Source organism: Oncorhynchus nerka, linkage group LG27 (assembly GCF_034236695.1).
Source record: "Oncorhynchus nerka isolate Pitt River linkage group LG27, Oner_Uvic_2.0, whole genome shotgun sequence".
Lineage (NCBI taxonomy): Eukaryota > Metazoa > Chordata > Actinopteri > Salmoniformes > Salmonidae > Oncorhynchus > Oncorhynchus nerka.
This window is the reverse complement of record NC_088422.1, coordinates 87335640-87351855: the sequence shown is the minus strand read 5'-3', so window position 1 is coordinate 87351855 and position 16216 is coordinate 87335640. Positions and strand designations below refer to the sequence as shown.

The 16216-nt window shown below is 46.8% G+C and overlaps 1 protein-coding gene across 1 annotated transcript in view; it reads right to left on the bottom strand.

The window, feature by feature from the left end:
• The window catches only part of cemip (cell migration inducing hyaluronidase 1), a 99925-nt gene that overhangs the window by 53848 nt on the left and 29861 nt on the right, over positions 1–16216 (bottom strand). Inside the window, exons 5-7 of the mRNA XM_065012222.1 lie at positions 3198–3267; positions 2707–2835; positions 466–551 (exon numbers count right to left, since the gene is read on the bottom strand). Coding sequence (XP_064868294.1) covers positions 466–551; positions 2707–2835; positions 3198–3267 — 285 coding nt within the window. The remainder of the gene's footprint in view (positions 1–465; positions 552–2706; positions 2836–3197; positions 3268–16216) is intronic.

Below are 16216 nucleotides of genomic sequence, written 5' to 3'. Positions count from 1 at the left end.
TGATTGCATTGTTATAGGCAAACACTGTATTTGAAAGTCTTTGACATATGTATCTGAAAGAGGTCTGCTAACTAGCTCCCGAGTGACGCAGTGGTCTAAGGCACTGCATCTCAGTGCAGACTACAGACCCTGGTTTGATTCAAGGCTGTATCACAACCAGCCGTGATTAGGAGTCCCACAGGGCAGCGCACAGTTGGCCCAGCGTGGTCCGGGTTAGGGTTTGGCCAGGGTAGGCTGTCATTGTAAATAAGAATTTGTTCTTAACTGATTTGCCTAGTTCAATTAAGGTTAAATAAAAACATCTAAACTACTCCCCCTCACCCAGTCTCTCTGCATCCACTACCAACCTGTGTGTGTGTGTGTGTGTGTGTGTGTGTGTGTGTGTGTGTGTGTGTGTGTGTGTGTGTGTGTGTGTGTGTGTGTGTGTGTGTGTGTGTGTGTGTGTGTGTGTGGTGAGACACTGACCTTGCTCCCACTAGAGAAAGGAAGGGTCTCTTGTCCTTGTCGTTGGCCTGTGTCGTCTTTACACCGTTGTCTAGGATCATCCCAGCCTGCACAAGTGCATACATTACATTACATTAACACTTCCTGTCAAGGAGCCAGCTATCAGCCAACAGATATGAACAACAGATAGCTTTGAAGGTGATTCCCACAATGCACCCTATTCCCTACATAGTACAGCCCTGGCCCTGGTCAAAAGTAGTGCACTACTGTATGTGGGGAATAGGGTGCCATTGGGACCGATCATCTGAGTCGCCTCTAGCAACAACACAACAGCCTCCAAGGTCTCTCTCTGTCTGTCTCTTCCTCTCTCCCTCTCTCCCTTTCCTTCTCCCTCTCCCTCCCTCCCTCCAGTTCCTCCTGAACCAAGGGCCTAATGGACACACACTGACACACATATTTAGCTTAATATGAAAAAAAGAGGGATCCAGTGCTCGACTGAGGGACTTGAAAATTCCCAAATCATTCCTTACCCCAGGATAATTCAACTGGTGACTATCCAGGATAATTCAACTGGTAACTATCCAGGATAATTCAACTGGTGACTATCCAGGATAATTCAACTGGTGACTATCCAGGATAATTCAACTGGTGACTATCCAGGATAATTCAACTGGTGACTATCCTGGATAATTCAACTGGTGACTATCCAGGATAATTCAACTGGTGACTATCCAGGATAATTCAACTGGTGACTATCCAGGATAATTCAACTGGTGACTATCCAGGATAATTCAACTGGTGACTATCCAGGATAATTCAACTGGTGACTATCCAGGATAATTCAACTGGTGACTATCCTGGATAACAACTACTATCCAGGATAATTCAACTGGTGACTATCCAGGATAATTCAACTGGTGACTATCCAGGATAATTCAACTGGTGACTATCCAGGATAATTCAACTGGTGACTATCCTGGATAATTCAACTGGTGACTATCCTGGATAATTCAACTGGTGACTATCCAGGATAATTCAACTGGTAACTATCCAGGATAATTCAACTGGTGACTATCCTGGATAATTCAACTGACTATCCAGGATAATTCAACTGTGACTATCCAGGATAATTCAACTGGTGACTATCCAGGATAATTCAACTGGTGACTATCCAGGATAATTCAACTGGTGACTATCCAGGATAATTCAACTCTATCCAGGATAATTCAACTGGTAACTATCCAGGATAATTCAACTGGTGACTATCCAGGATAATTCAACTGGTGACTATCCAGGATAATTCAACTGGTGACTATCCAGGATAATTCAACTGGTGACTATCCAGGATAATTCAACTGGTGACTATCCTGGATAATTCAACTGGTGACTATCCTGGATAATTCAACTGGTGACTATCCAGGATAATTCAACTGGTGACTATCCAGGATAATTCAACTGGTGACTATCCAGGATAATTCAACTGGTAACTATCCAGGATAATTCAACTGGTAACTATCCAGGATAATTCAACTGGTAACTATCCAGGATAATTCAACTGGTAACTATCCAGGATAATTCAACTGGTGACTATCCAGGATAATTCAACTGGTAACTATCCAGGATAATTCAACTGGTAACTATCCAGGATAATTCAACTGGTGACTATCCAGGATAATTCAACTGGTGACTATCCAGGATAATTCAACTGGTGTCTATCCAGTACGAGTGAGAAAGGGTAGAGAGAGGGAGAGTGAGAGAGCGAGAGAAAGAGGGAAGGGTGGAGAGAAAGAGAGAGAAAGGTGGAGATAAAGAAAGAGAAAGGGAGAAAGGGTGGAGAGAAAGAGAGAGAAAGAGAAAAAGGATGGAGAGAGAGAGAAAGAAAGAGAAAGGGTGGAAAGAGAGAAAGAGATACAAAGAGAGAAAGGGTGGAGAGAAAGAGAGAGAGAGAGAAAGAGAGAGAAGGGTGTGAACATGACAGAGAGAGAGGCGCTGCTAGCACAGACCACAAGGGCCTTAACCAGACCACATAGAGATTTATTATCAACTGAAGATGCTCGTTAACATGTAATGATCGCTGCTCCAAACCGCAAATGAACCTTCACACACTGGGTTAACACACACACACACACACACACACACACACACACACACACAGGGAAGAGCAGTTAGCTTATATCTGATTGGTTAATATGACTTCCTTTATTCTATTGTATGTTTGCTGTTATTATCTAACAAGACTCACACACACACATAAAGTCCTACCCTGTAGTTGGAGTGGGCCCTATTGTTGGTGAACTGGCCCATAGGTGTGTGTTCAGAGCGGCCAGGAGAGTACATGCCCTCAGAGGCTCCCGTAGGCACATGGTGGAAGAGGAACCAGAAACCTGTCTCCTTGAAGGACACACACACAGTATGTTAACAAACATATGCAAGCATTAACACACACACACCATACTATACATAACAAATGAATATACAGTAATTCATCAGACTGGACATTGGGGTAATGAGGCCTACATACATACTGTACACCTGAAGACAAGGACAGATGGGAGACAGAGAATGAGAGAGAGAGAGATAGAGAGAGAGAGAGAGAGAGAGAGAGAGAGAGAGAGAGAAAGGGAGAGGGAGAGGGAGAGGGAGGGAGTGAGGGGGGATGGAGGGAGGAGAGAGAGAGGACAGGGAGAGAGAGAGAGAGAGAGAGAGAGAGAGAGAGAGAGAAGCAAGCGAGGGAGATTGGGAGAGAGACTTACCTCTGAGCCTGCTGCTGCACAGTTGATGAGGTTGTTATTGGGGTTGGCAATCCAAAAGGTGGACGTAGCACTGGAAGAGACAAGGAAAGACAAGAGGGAGGAAAAGAGAGAGAAAGAGAACGTGAGAGAGAGGAGGGTGAGAGTGAGAACGTGAGAGAGAGGAGGGTGAGAGAGTGAGAACGTGAGAGATAGGAGGGTGAGAGAGAACATGAGAGCGAGAGAGAGAACATGAGAGAAAGGAGGGAGAGAGAGCGAGAGAGAGAGAATGTGAGAGAGGAGGGTGAGAGAGAGAGAACGTGAGAGAGAGGAGGGAGAGAAAACAAGAGTTGTTGATTATCCCTGTGTCCTACTCCTCGCTTCAGGCAGCACCTCAACAGCCTTGGTTTCTCAAATGACTGCCTCACCTCACCTGTTCACCAACTACTTCTCAGACAGAGTTCAGTGTGTCAAAACGGAGGGCCTGATGTCCGGACCTCTGGCAGTCTCTATGTGGGTGCCACAGGGTTCAATTCTCGGGACGACTCTTTTATCTGTATATATCAATGATGTCGCTCTTGCAGCTGGTGATTCTCTGATCCACCTCTACACAGACAACACCATTCTGTATACTTCTGGCCCTTCTTTGGACACTGTGTTAACTAACCTCCAAACGAGCTTCAATTCCATACAGCTAAATGCATGCTATTCAACCAATTGCTGCCTGCACCTGCCCGCCTGGCCAGCATCACCACTCTGGACGGTTCTGACTTAGAATATGTGGACAAAGGGCCTCCCGGGTTGCGCAGTGGTCTAGGGCACTGCATCGCATCACTAGCTGTGAGACTCTCTGGGATCGCGCCCAGGCTCTGTCGCAGCCGGACGCGACCGGGAGGTCCGTGGGGCGACGCACAATTGGCCTAGCGTCGTCCCGGTTAGGGAGGGTTTGGCCGGTAGGGATATCCTTGTCTCATCGTGCACCAGCGACTCCTGTGGCGAACCGGGCGCAGTGCACGCTAACCAGGTCGCTAGGTGTACGGTGTTTCCTCCGACACATTGGTGCAGCTGGCTTCCGGGTTGGATGCGCACTGTGTTAAGAAGCAGTGCGGCTTGGTTGGGTTGTGTTTCGAAGGACGCATGGCTTTCGACCTTCGTCTCTCCCGAGCCCGTACGGGAGTTGTAGCGATGAGACAAGATAGTAACTACTAACAATTGGATACCACGAAATTGAGGAGAAAAGGGGGTAAACATTTTTTTAAATTAAAATCCATTTAAAAAAAGAATATGTGGACAACTACATATACCTAGGTGTCTGGCTCGACTGTAAACTCTCCTTCCAGACACACATTTTTAAGCATCTCCAATCCAAAATTACATCTAGAATCGGCTTCCTACTTCGCAACAAAGCATCCTTTACTCACGCTGCCAAACATACCTCGTAAAACTGACCATCCTACCGATCCTTGACTTCGGCGATGTCATTAACAAAATAGCCTCCAACACTCTACTCAGCGAATTGGATGCAGTCAATCACAGTGCCATCCGATTTGTCACTAAAGCCCCATATACTACCCACCATTTCGACCTGTATGCTCTCGTTGGCTGGCCCTCGCTTCATATACGTCGCCAAACCCACTGGCTCCAGGTCATCTATAAGTCTTTGCTAGGTAAAGCTTCGCCTTATCTCAGCTCACTGGTCACCCTAGCAGCACCCACCAGTAGCACGCACTCCAGCAGGTATATTTCACTGGTCACCCCCAAAGCCAATTCCTTCTTTGGCCGCCTTTCCTTCCAGTTCTCTGCTGCCAATGACTGGAACGAACTGCAAAAATCACTGAAGGTGGAGACTCATATCTCCCTCACTAACTTTAAGCATCAGCTGTCAGAGCAGCTCACAGATCACTGCACCTGTACATAGCCCATCTGTAAATAGCCCATCCAACTAACTCATCCCCATATTGTTATTTTTTTCTCCTTTGCACCCCAGTATCTCTATTTGCACATACATCTTCTGCACATCTATCACTCCAGTGTTCATTTGCTAAATTGTAATTATTTCACCACTATGGCCTATTTATTGCCTTATACCTCCCTAATCTTACCTAATTTGCACACACTGTATATAGACTTTTCTATTGTATTATTGACTGTGTGTTTATTTACTCCATGTGTAACTCTGTGTTGTTGTTTGTGTCGCACTGCTTTGCTTTATCTTGGCCAGGTCGCAGTTGTCAATGAGAACTTGTTCTCAACTGGCCTACCTGGTTAAATAAAGGTGAAATATATATATATATAAATTAAGTGCTCTGTCTCACACACACACACACACACACACACACACACACACACACACACACACACACACACACACACACACACACACAATTAACAAGGGGTCGTCACTGCCTTTCAAAAACATGAAAGCAAATCAGGTCATCAGTAATCAAGGTCTCTACTAGCCCTAATCACAGTCTACTCTATAATCAACACAGAAAACGAGGGACAGGAGAGAGAGAGCAAGAAAGAGAGAACGAGAGAGAGAGAGAGAGTGAGAGAGCGATAAAGAGAGAAGGAGAGAGAGAGAACAAGAGAGAGAGAACGACAGAGACAGAGAGGTGTAATTGTCTTTGTTGAGCTTGGGGTATTTCAAAATAGACGGACAGAGAACGAGATTGAGCGAAAGACACCATAGAGAGAAAATGAAAGACAATGAATACTGTAACTGATTAATAAAAAGCTTTCAGTTTAGCTTTTAGGATTGGGATATGCTGTCTGATTTTGATCAGTGAAAATGTACATTACTGAAGAAAACTGCATTTGTGAAGGTCTAAGCCGTCAAACAGGGGAACATGTTAACCATCTGTCAGCGGACAGGGGAACATGTTAGCCGTCTGTCAGCGGACAGGGGAACATGTTAGCCGTCTGTCAGCGGACAGGGGAACATAGCCGTCTGTCAGCGGACAGGGGAACATGTTAGCCGTCTGTCAGCGGACAGGGGAACATGTTAGCCGTCTGTCAGCGGACAGGGGAACATGTTAGCCGTCTGTCAGCGGACAGGGTTAACCATCTGTCAGCAACAGGGGAACATGTTAACCATCTGTCAGCGGACAGGGAACATGTTAGTCAGCGGACAGGGGAACATGTTAGCTCTGTCAGCGGACAGGGAACATGTTAGCTGTCTGTCATGTTAGCTCTGTCAGCGGACAGGGAACATGTTAACATGTTAGCTGTCTGTCAGCGGACAGGGGAACATGTTAGCTGTCTGTTAGCGGACAGGGGAACATGTTAGCAGCGGACAGGGGTCAACATGTTAACCATCTGTCAGCGGACAGGGGAACATGTTAACCATCTGTCAGCGGACAGGGGAACATGTTAGCCGTCTGTCAGCGGACAGGGGAACATGTTAGCCGTCTGTCAGCGGACAGGGGAACATGTTAACCATCTGTCAGCGGACAGGGGAACATGTTAACCATCTGTCAGCGGACAGGGGAACATGTTAGCCATCTGTCAGCAACATGTTAGCCAGGGGAACATCTGTCAGCGGACAGGGGAACATGTTAACGGACAACATGTTAGCCGTCTGTCAGCGGACAGGGGAACATGTTAGCTGTCTGTCAGCGGACAGGGAACATGTTAGCCTGTCTGTCAGCCGGACAGGGGAACATGTTAGCCATCTGTCAGCGGACAGGGAACATGTTAGCCGTCTGTCAGCGGACAGGGAACATGTTAGCGTCTGTCAGCGGACAGGGGAACATGTTAGCCGTCTGTCAGCGGACAGGGGAACATGTTAACTGTCTGTCAGCGGACAGGGGAACATGTTAACCATCTGGAAGGGAACATGTTAACCATCTGTCAGCGGACAGGGAACATGTTAGCCGTCTGTCAGCGGACAGGGTCAAACATGTTAGCCGTCTGTCAGCGGACAGGGGAACATGTTAGCCATCTGTCAGCGGACAGGGAACATGTTAGGTCTGTCAGCAAGGGGAACATGTTAACCATCTGTCAGCGGACAGGGGAACTGTCAGCGGACAGGGGAACATGTTAAGCGGACAGGGGAACATGTTAGCTGTCTGTCAGCGGACAGGGGAACATGTTAGCCGTCTGTCAGCGGACAGGGGAACATGTTAACCATCTGTCAGCGGACAGGGAACATGTTAGCCGTCTGTCAGCCAGGGGAACATGTTAGCCGTCTGTCAGCGGACAGGGAACATGTTAGCCGTCTGTCAGCAGACAGGGGAACATGTTAGCCGTCTGTCAGCGGACAGGGGAACATGTTAACCATCTGTCAGCGGACAGGGAACATGTTAACCATCTGTCAGCGGACAGGGGAACATGGGTCTGTCAGCGGACAAACATGTTAGCCATCTGTCAGCAGACATGTTAGGTCTGTCAGCGGACAGGGGAACATTTAGCCGTCTGTCAGCGGACAGGGAACATGTCAGCGGACAGGGGAACATGTTAACCATCTGTCAGCGGGGGACAGGGGAACATGTTAGCCATCTGTCAGCGGTCACAGACAGGGGAACATGTTAGCCGTCTGTCAGCAGACCATGTTAGCCGTCTGTGTCAGCCGGACAGGGAACATGTTAGCCATCTGTCAGCGGACAGGGGAACATGGTCAGCGGAAGGGAACATGTTAGCCGTCTGTCAGCGGACAGGGGAACATGTTAGCAGGGGAACATGTCTGTCAGCGGACAGGGGAACATGTTAGCCGTCTGTCAGCGGACAGGGGAACATGTTAGCCATCTGTCAGCAGACAGGGAACATGTTAGCCGTCTGTCAGCGGACAGGGGAACATGTTAGCTGTCTGTCAGCGGACAGGGGAACATGGGACAGGGGAACATGTTAACATCTGTCAGCGGACAGGGGAACATAAACCATCTGTCAGCGGACAGGGAACATGTTAACCATCTGTCAGCGGACAGGGAACATGTTAACCATCTGTCAGCGGACAGGGGAACATGTTAACCATCTGTCAGCGGAACATGTTAACCGTCTGTCAGCGGACAGGGGAACATGTTAGCTGTCAGCGACAGGGAACATGTTAGCCGTCTGTCAGCGGACAGGGGAACATGTTAGCCGTCTGTCAGCGGACAGGGGAACATGTTAGCCGTCTGTCAGCGGACAGGGGAACATGTTAGCTGTCTGTCAGCGGACAGGGGAACATGTCTGTCAGCGGACAGTCAGGACAAACATGTTAGCTGTCTGTCACACAGGGGAACATGTTAGCTGTCTGTCAGCGGACAGGGGAACATGTTAGCTGTCTGTCAGCAGACAGGGGAACATGTTAGCTGTCTGTTAGCGGACAGGGGAACATGTTAGCTGTCTGTCAGCAGACAGGGGAACATGTTAGCTGTCTGTCAGCGGACAGGGGAACATGTTAACATGTTAGCCGTCTGTCAGCAGCGGACAGGGGAACAGGGTCAGCGGAACATGTTAGCCGTCTGTCAGCGGACAGGGGAACATGTTACAGCAGACAGGGGAACATGTTAGCTGTCTGTTAGCGGACAGGGGAACATGTTAGCAGCGGACAGGGAACATGTTAGCCGTCTGTCAGCGGACAGGGGTCTGTTAGCAGACCATCTGTCAGCGGACAGGGAACATGTTAGCCATCTGTCAGCAGACAGGGGAACATGTTAGCTGTCTGTCAGCGGACAGGGGAACATGTTAGCCTGTCATCTGTCAGCGGACAGGGGAACATGTTAACCATCTGTCAGCGGACAGGGAACATGTTAACCATCTGTCAGCGGACAGGGGAACATGTTAGACAGGGGAACATGTTAGCCTGTCTGTTAGCAGGGGGAACATGTTAGCCGTCTGTCAGCAGACAGGGGAACATGTTAGCTGTCTGTTAGCGGACAGGGGAACATGTTAGCCGCTGTCAGCGGACAGGGAACATGTTACAGGGGAACATAAGCGGACAGGGGAACATGTTAGCCGTCTGTCAGCGGACAGGGGAACATGTTAACCGTCTGTCAGCGGACAGGGGAACATGTTAGCCGTCTGTCAGCGGACAGGGGAACATGTTAGCCGTCTGTCAGCGGACAGGGGAACATGTTAGCTGTCTGTCAGCGGACAGGGGAACATGTTAGCTGTCTGTCAGCGGACAGGGGAACATGTTAGCTGTCTGTCAGCGGACAGGGGAACATGTTAGCGGTCACACAGGGGAACATGTTAGCTGTCTGTCAGCGGACAGGGGAACATGTTAGCTGTCTGTCAGCGGACAGGGGAACATGTTAGCAGCGGACAGGGGAACATGTTAGCCGTCTGTCAGCGGACAGGGAACATGTTAGCAGCGGACAGGGGAACATGTTAGCTGTCTGTCAGCGGACAGGGGAACATGTTAAGCATGTTAGCCGTCTGTCAGCGGACCATCTGTCTGTCAGCGGACAGGGAACATGTTAGGTCTGAACATGTTAGCCAGCAGACAGGGGAACATGTTAGCTGTTAGCCGTCTGTCAGCGGACAGGGGAACATGTTAGCCGTCTGTCAGCGGACAGGGGAACATGTTAGCCGTCTGTCAGCGGACAGGGGAACATGTTAGCTGTCTGTTAGCGGACAGGGGAACATGTTAGCTGTCTGTCAGCATGACAGGGAACATGTTAGCTGTCTGTCAGCGGACAGGGGAACATGTTAGCTGTCTGTCAGCGGACAGGGGAACATGTTAGCTGTCTGTCAGCAGACAGGGGAACATGTTAGTCAGCGGACAGGGGAACATGTTAGCCGTCTGTCAGCAGACTGTTAGCTGTCTGTCAGACAGGGAAACATGCAGCGGACAGGGAACATGTTAGCTGTCTGTCAGCGGACAGGGGAACATGGTCTGTTAGCGGACAGGGGAACATGTTAGCTCTGTGTTAGCGGTCAGCGACAGGGGAACATGACAGGGGGGAACATGTTAGCCTGTCTGTCAGCAGACAGGGGAACATGTTAGCCGTCTGTCAGCATGGACAGGGGAACATGTTAGCTGTCTGTTAGCACAGGGGAACATGTTAGCTGTCTGTCACAACATGTTAGCCGTCTGTCAGCAGTTAGCCGTCTGTCTGTTAGCCAGGGGAACATGTTAGCTGTCTGTCAGCGGACAGGGGAACATGTTAGCTGTCTGTCAGCAGACAGGGGAACATGTTAGCCAGTCTGTCAGCGGACAGGGAACATGTTAGCCTGTCTGTTAGTCAGACAGGGGAACATGTTAGCAGCAGACAGGGGAACATGTTAGCCGTCTGTCAGCGGACAGGGGAACATGTTAGCCGTCTGTTAGCGGACAGGGGAACATGTTAGCCGTCTGTCAGCGGACAGGGGAACATGTTAGCTGTCTGTCAGCAGACAGGGGAACATGTTAGCCATCTGTCAGCAGACAGGGGAACATGTTAGCCGTCTGTCAGCGGACAGGGGAACATGTTAGCCGTCTGTCAGCAGACAGGGGAACATGTTAGCCGTCTGTCAGCGGACAGGGGAACATGTTAGCTGTCTGTCAGCGGACAGAGGAATATTATTTTTATTTAACCATGTAGGCCAGTTGAGAACAAGTTCTCATTTACAACTGTGACCTGGCCAAGATAAAGCAAAGCACTGACAAAAACAACTACACAGAGTTACACATAAACAAACGTACAGTCAATAACACAATAGAAAAAATATATGTACAGTGTTTGCAAATGTAGAAGAGTAGGGAGGTAAGGCAATAAATAGGCCATGGAGGCGAAATAATTACAATTTGGCATTAACACTGGAGTGATAAATGTGCAGATGTTTATGTTTATGTGCAAGTAGGAGGCTTTGTTGCGAATTAGAAAGCTGATTCTAGATTTCATTTTGGATTGGAGATGTGAGTCTGGAAGGAGAGTTTTCAGTCTAACCAGACACCTAAATATTTGTAGTTGTCCACATATTCTAAGTCAGAACCGTCCAGAGTAGTGATGCTAGTCGGGTGGGCGTGTGCGGCAGGGATCGGTTGAAGAGCATGCATTTAGTTCTTCTAGCATTTAACCTTTTATAACTAGGGGGCGCTATTTTAATTTTTGTATGAAAAACGTTCCCGTTTTAAACAAGATATTTTGTCATGAAAAGATGCTCGACTATGCATATAATTGACATCTTTGGAAAGAAAACACTCTGACGTTTCCAAAACTGCAAAGATATTGTCTGTGAGTGCCACAGAACTGATGTTACAGAAAAAAAACAGATAAAAATCCAATCAGGAAGTGCCGCATTTTTTGAAACCGCCTCATGGCAATGACTCCTTATATGGCTGTGGAGGAGCTAGGAGTCAGCTTACGTTTTCCACGTTTTCCCCAAGGTGTCTGCAGCATTGTGACGTATTTGTAGGCATATCATTGGAAGATTGACCATAAGAGACTACATCTACCAGGTGGTCGCTTGGTGTCCTCCGTCGCAATTATTGCGTAATCTCCAGCTGCAGTATTTTTCCGTTTGCCTCTGATGAGAAACCAACTGCCACAAATTATTTTTCATTGAATAGAATTGTGAAAAACACCTTGAGGATTGATTCTAAACAACGTTTGCCATGTTTCTGTCGATATTATGGAGCTAATTTGGAAAAAAGTTTGCCGTTGTAGTGACTGCATTTTCGTTTTTTTTTCTTAGCCAAACGTGATGAACAAAACGGAGCTATTTCTCTTACACAAATAATCTTTTTGGAAAAAATGAACATTTGCTATCTAACTGAGAGTCTCGTCATTGAAAACATCCGAAGTTCTTCAAAGGTAAATGATTTTATTTGAATGCTTTTCTTGTTTTTGTGAAAATGTTGCCTGCTGAATGCTAGGCTTAATGCTATGCTAGGCTATCAATACTCTTACACAAATGCTTGTGTAGCTTTGGTTGAAAAGCATATTTTGAAAATCTGAGATGACAGTGTTGTTAACAAAAGGCTAAGCTTGTGTTTCAATATATTTATTTCATTTAATTTGCGATTTTCATGAATAGGAAACGTTGCGTTATGGTAATGAGCTTGAGGCTATGATTACGCTGTTAACAGTGTCCAAAGAAGGGCAAGATGTATACAGAATGGTGTCGTCTGCATAGAGGTGGATCAAAGACACTGCCGCAGTAGTTTATGTGTCGGGGGGCTAGGGTCAGTTTGTTATATCTGGAGTACTTCTCCTGTCTTATCCAGTGTCCTGTGTGAATTTAAGTATGCTTTCTCTAATTCTCTCTTTCTCTCTTTCTTTCTCTCTCTCGGAGGACCTGAGCCCTAGGACCATGCCTCAGGACTACCTGGCATGATGACTCCTTGCTGTCCCCAGTCCACCTGGCCGTGCTGCTGCTCCAGTTTCAACTGTTCTGCCTGCGGCTATGGAATCCTGACCTGTTCACTGGACGTGCGACCTGTCCCAGACCTGCTGTTTTCAACTCTCTAGAGACAGCAGGAGTGGTAGAGATACTCTTAATGATCAGCTATGAAAAGCCAACTGACATTTACTCCTGAGGTGCTAACTTGCTGCATCCTCAAACAACTACTGTGATTATTATTATTTGACCATACTGGTCATTTATGAACATTTGAGCATCTTGGCCATGTTCTGTTATAATCTCCACCCGGCACAGCCAGAAGAGGACTGGCCACCCCTCATAGCCTGGTTCCTCTCTAGGTTCCTTCCTAGGTTTTGGCCTTTCTAGGGAGTTTTTCCTAGCCACCGTGCTTTGCTTGCTGTTTGGGGTTTTAGGCTGGGTTTCTGTACAGCACTTTGAGATATCAGCTGATGTACGAAGGGCTATATAAACAAATTTGATTTGATTTGATCAAAGAATCACCAAGCAAGAGCGACATCATTGATGTATACAGTGAAAAGCGTCGGCCCGAGAATTGAACCCTGTGGCACCCCCATAGAGACTGCCAGAGGTTCGGACAACAGGCATATGCACAGCAGAGTACACAATACACTCTTTCAGACGGTAGTGTGTGTGTGTGTGTGTGTGTGTGTGTGTGTGTGTGTGTGTGTGTGTGTGTGTGTGTGTGTGTGTGTGTGTGTGTGTGTGTGTGTGTGTGTGTGTGTGTGGTATAAGCAGCTCTGGGTAATGAGTGAGAATTGTCACAGCAGTGTTAGCAATAACTACCAACAAGTCTCTCTCTCACCTCCATCTCTCTCTCTCTCACCTCCATCTCTTCCTTTCTCTCGCATCTCTAATTTCTGTCTCTCACCCTCTCTCTCTCTCTAGCATCTCTCTCCTTCCTCCCTCTCTCTCTCTTTTTACAGGCATTAAGTGCAGAGGAGAGGAGAGGAGAGGAGAGGAGAGGAGAGGAGAGAGAGGAGAGGAGAGGAGAGAGGAGAGGAGAGGAGAGGAGAGGAGCAAAGGGGAGGGGAGAGGAGCAAAGGAGAGAGGAGCAAAGGAGGAAAGGGGAGAAGAGAGGAAGGGAGAGTAGAGTAGAGTAGAGTAGAGTAGAGTAGAGTAGAGTAGAGTAGAGTAGAGTAGAGAGGAGAGGAGAGGAGAGGAGAGGAGAGGAGAGGAGAGGAGAGTAGAGTAGAGTAGAGGAGAGGAGAGGAGAGGAGAGGAGAGGAGAGGAGAGGAGAGGAGAGGAGAGGAGAGAAGAGGAGAGGAGAGGAGAAAGGAATGGAAAGTTGGGGAGAGGAGAGGAGAGGAAGGGAGTGGAATGGAAAGGTGGGGAGAGGAGAGGAGAGAAGAATGGAAAGGTGGGGAAAGGAGGGGAGAGGAGAGGAGAGGCAAAGCTTTGCAGTATTAATGTCTCCATCGGTCTGCTTATCAGTGAGGTGTCTAGATTTTAATTTTTTTCTATGAAATGTAATGTAAGGCAAATTCCTGGATTGCATCCAAAATGGCACCCTATTCACTACATAGTCCACTACTTTTGACCAAGCTCCTATATAGTGCACTACTTTTGACCCTGCAGAACCATGGCATGCCCTTGGGGGGAGGATCATAGGCGCCCCCCCCCTCTCTCTACAGTTTTATGATGGTCATAAATACCTGCAGGAAAACTCTCTCTCCCTACTCTCAGAAACTTGAGTTACATCCCTTTGTTACCACAGAGAGTGACGTTGCAGTACGATAACATTAAAAGGCTGAATAATTCAACAGTATTTCTGTATCCCAAACATTTGGAATGGTCCGTGGGTATTTAAAGAACAATCCTGTGGAATTTGTTAATAATTTGTGACGTAACTAAAGACAGTATAACAACATAAGTGTATCTCTGAATGTGTATATTTCCCAGTTGTCAGGGTCACATCCAAATGTGGGGGAACGTATATGATTAAATATGAAACTATCTGTGGGAAGATGTAATAGGATATTTTTTTTTCATATGAAGTCACACCCACGTGAGCAGACATTACATCGGCGTCATGGAACGCCCCCCTTTTCCAGAGTGTATAAGACCCACTTCCAACAAAATGTACATTAGGCCAACGAGACCAACAATGTGAGCTGAGAGGGAGGTAATGGCTAGAACTCTGAAGCCTCAACAGAGAAGAAGAACATCTCTACAAAACTAAAGACTACACAGGAACATTCATTCTGCAGCTCTTTAAGTACTTTAGTCTGGTAAATGCTACCGAGAACCAATGGGTGGTACTCTGAAAGATCCATCCTGGAGAACATTTCCTATGTACGCCTGACGTATTTCATATTTAACAGACACTTCCAGAACAAAGGGAACAAGCTACAACTACGAAAGACTTTGATCTCTGGTGGACAAACCAGAGACTTTCTGTCGACTGACTCTCCAGCAGACGGACCGGCGATTTCAACAAAGAGACAACAAAGGTATACATAAATATAAATATGTCAAATGCAACTTCTTTTCGAATGAGTGGCTGTTCATGTGCAAAGTACTAGCATTTCCATGAGCCTAGTTACCAGCTGTGTGTACGATAGTAGAGTCCTTTGTCTTTTCTCCTGCTCCTTCTCACCTGCCCCTCCCTTTTCATTTTTTATTTTTAATTTTTTTTACCTTTATTTAACTAGGCAAGTCAGTTAAGAACAAATTCTTATTTTCAATGACGGCCTGGGAACAGTGGGTTAACTGCCTGTTCAGGGGCAGAACGATAGATTTGTACCTTGTCAGCTCAGGGGTTTGAACTTGCAACCTTCCGGTTACTAGTCCAACGCTCTAACCACTAGGCTACTCTGCCGCCCCAACAAGCAGTCATATCGGTTTAGTCCACTAGGGACTTTTCATTCTATCATGTTAGCAACCAATGTGTAACCTATCCTGTGTGTTTATGTACTTCTGTGTGATTATTTAGTTACTTAGTAAAGAAGTAATTAAGCCAATTGGTATATCGCTGATTCATAATTTATGCTAGCGTTCGTGCAGATATCCAAGAGTTTGCGACATTCGGAATATGACTGATGAGGTAATAGATTAATAAGTGACTGTAATTGATAAGATATGAAAATATATGAAGAGAGTTACATTCAGGAAAGAGTAACTCTTTAAACAACACATAGACACGACAGCACTGTGTAGGGAATAGGATGCCATTTGGGATGCAACCTAGTAACCGACAACTTGATAAAACACTCAAATGAATGTAGGATCCAGACTTTTAGCCAAACCTCTAGCCTTAGAATCACAACCTAATTGGTTTTGCAAAGGGAATAGAGAACATCAGTCGGTAATAAGCAGTGTATGTGTGTGTGTGTGTGTGTGTGTGTGTGTGTGTGTGTGTGTGTGTGTGTGTGTGTGTGTGTGTGTGAGTGATTTAAGGTAAGATAGGGTAAAGCTCAGTCTTATTGCAGTGATGTATCTTCTGGCTGAGCGTGTCTCTAATGCATTAATAATACTCTGTCTCTCTAACACCAGAGATAGCAGGTTACCACGGGGACAGACAAATCAGTTCAGAGGACTCTATTTATACGCAGCAAACATGCTAAAGAGGTGAGTGTGTGTGTACATGTATCTACCTGTTGCTGTCTGTATATATCCCTCTTACATATGCGTGTATCTATATGTGTAGTTGTGAAGTCAGCCCTAGACGCTGATCAGTTTTGCATCTTCCCCACTAATAGTTAAGGTTTGGTTTGCATGAAGAGAAACTGATCCTAGATCTGAACCTAGGGGA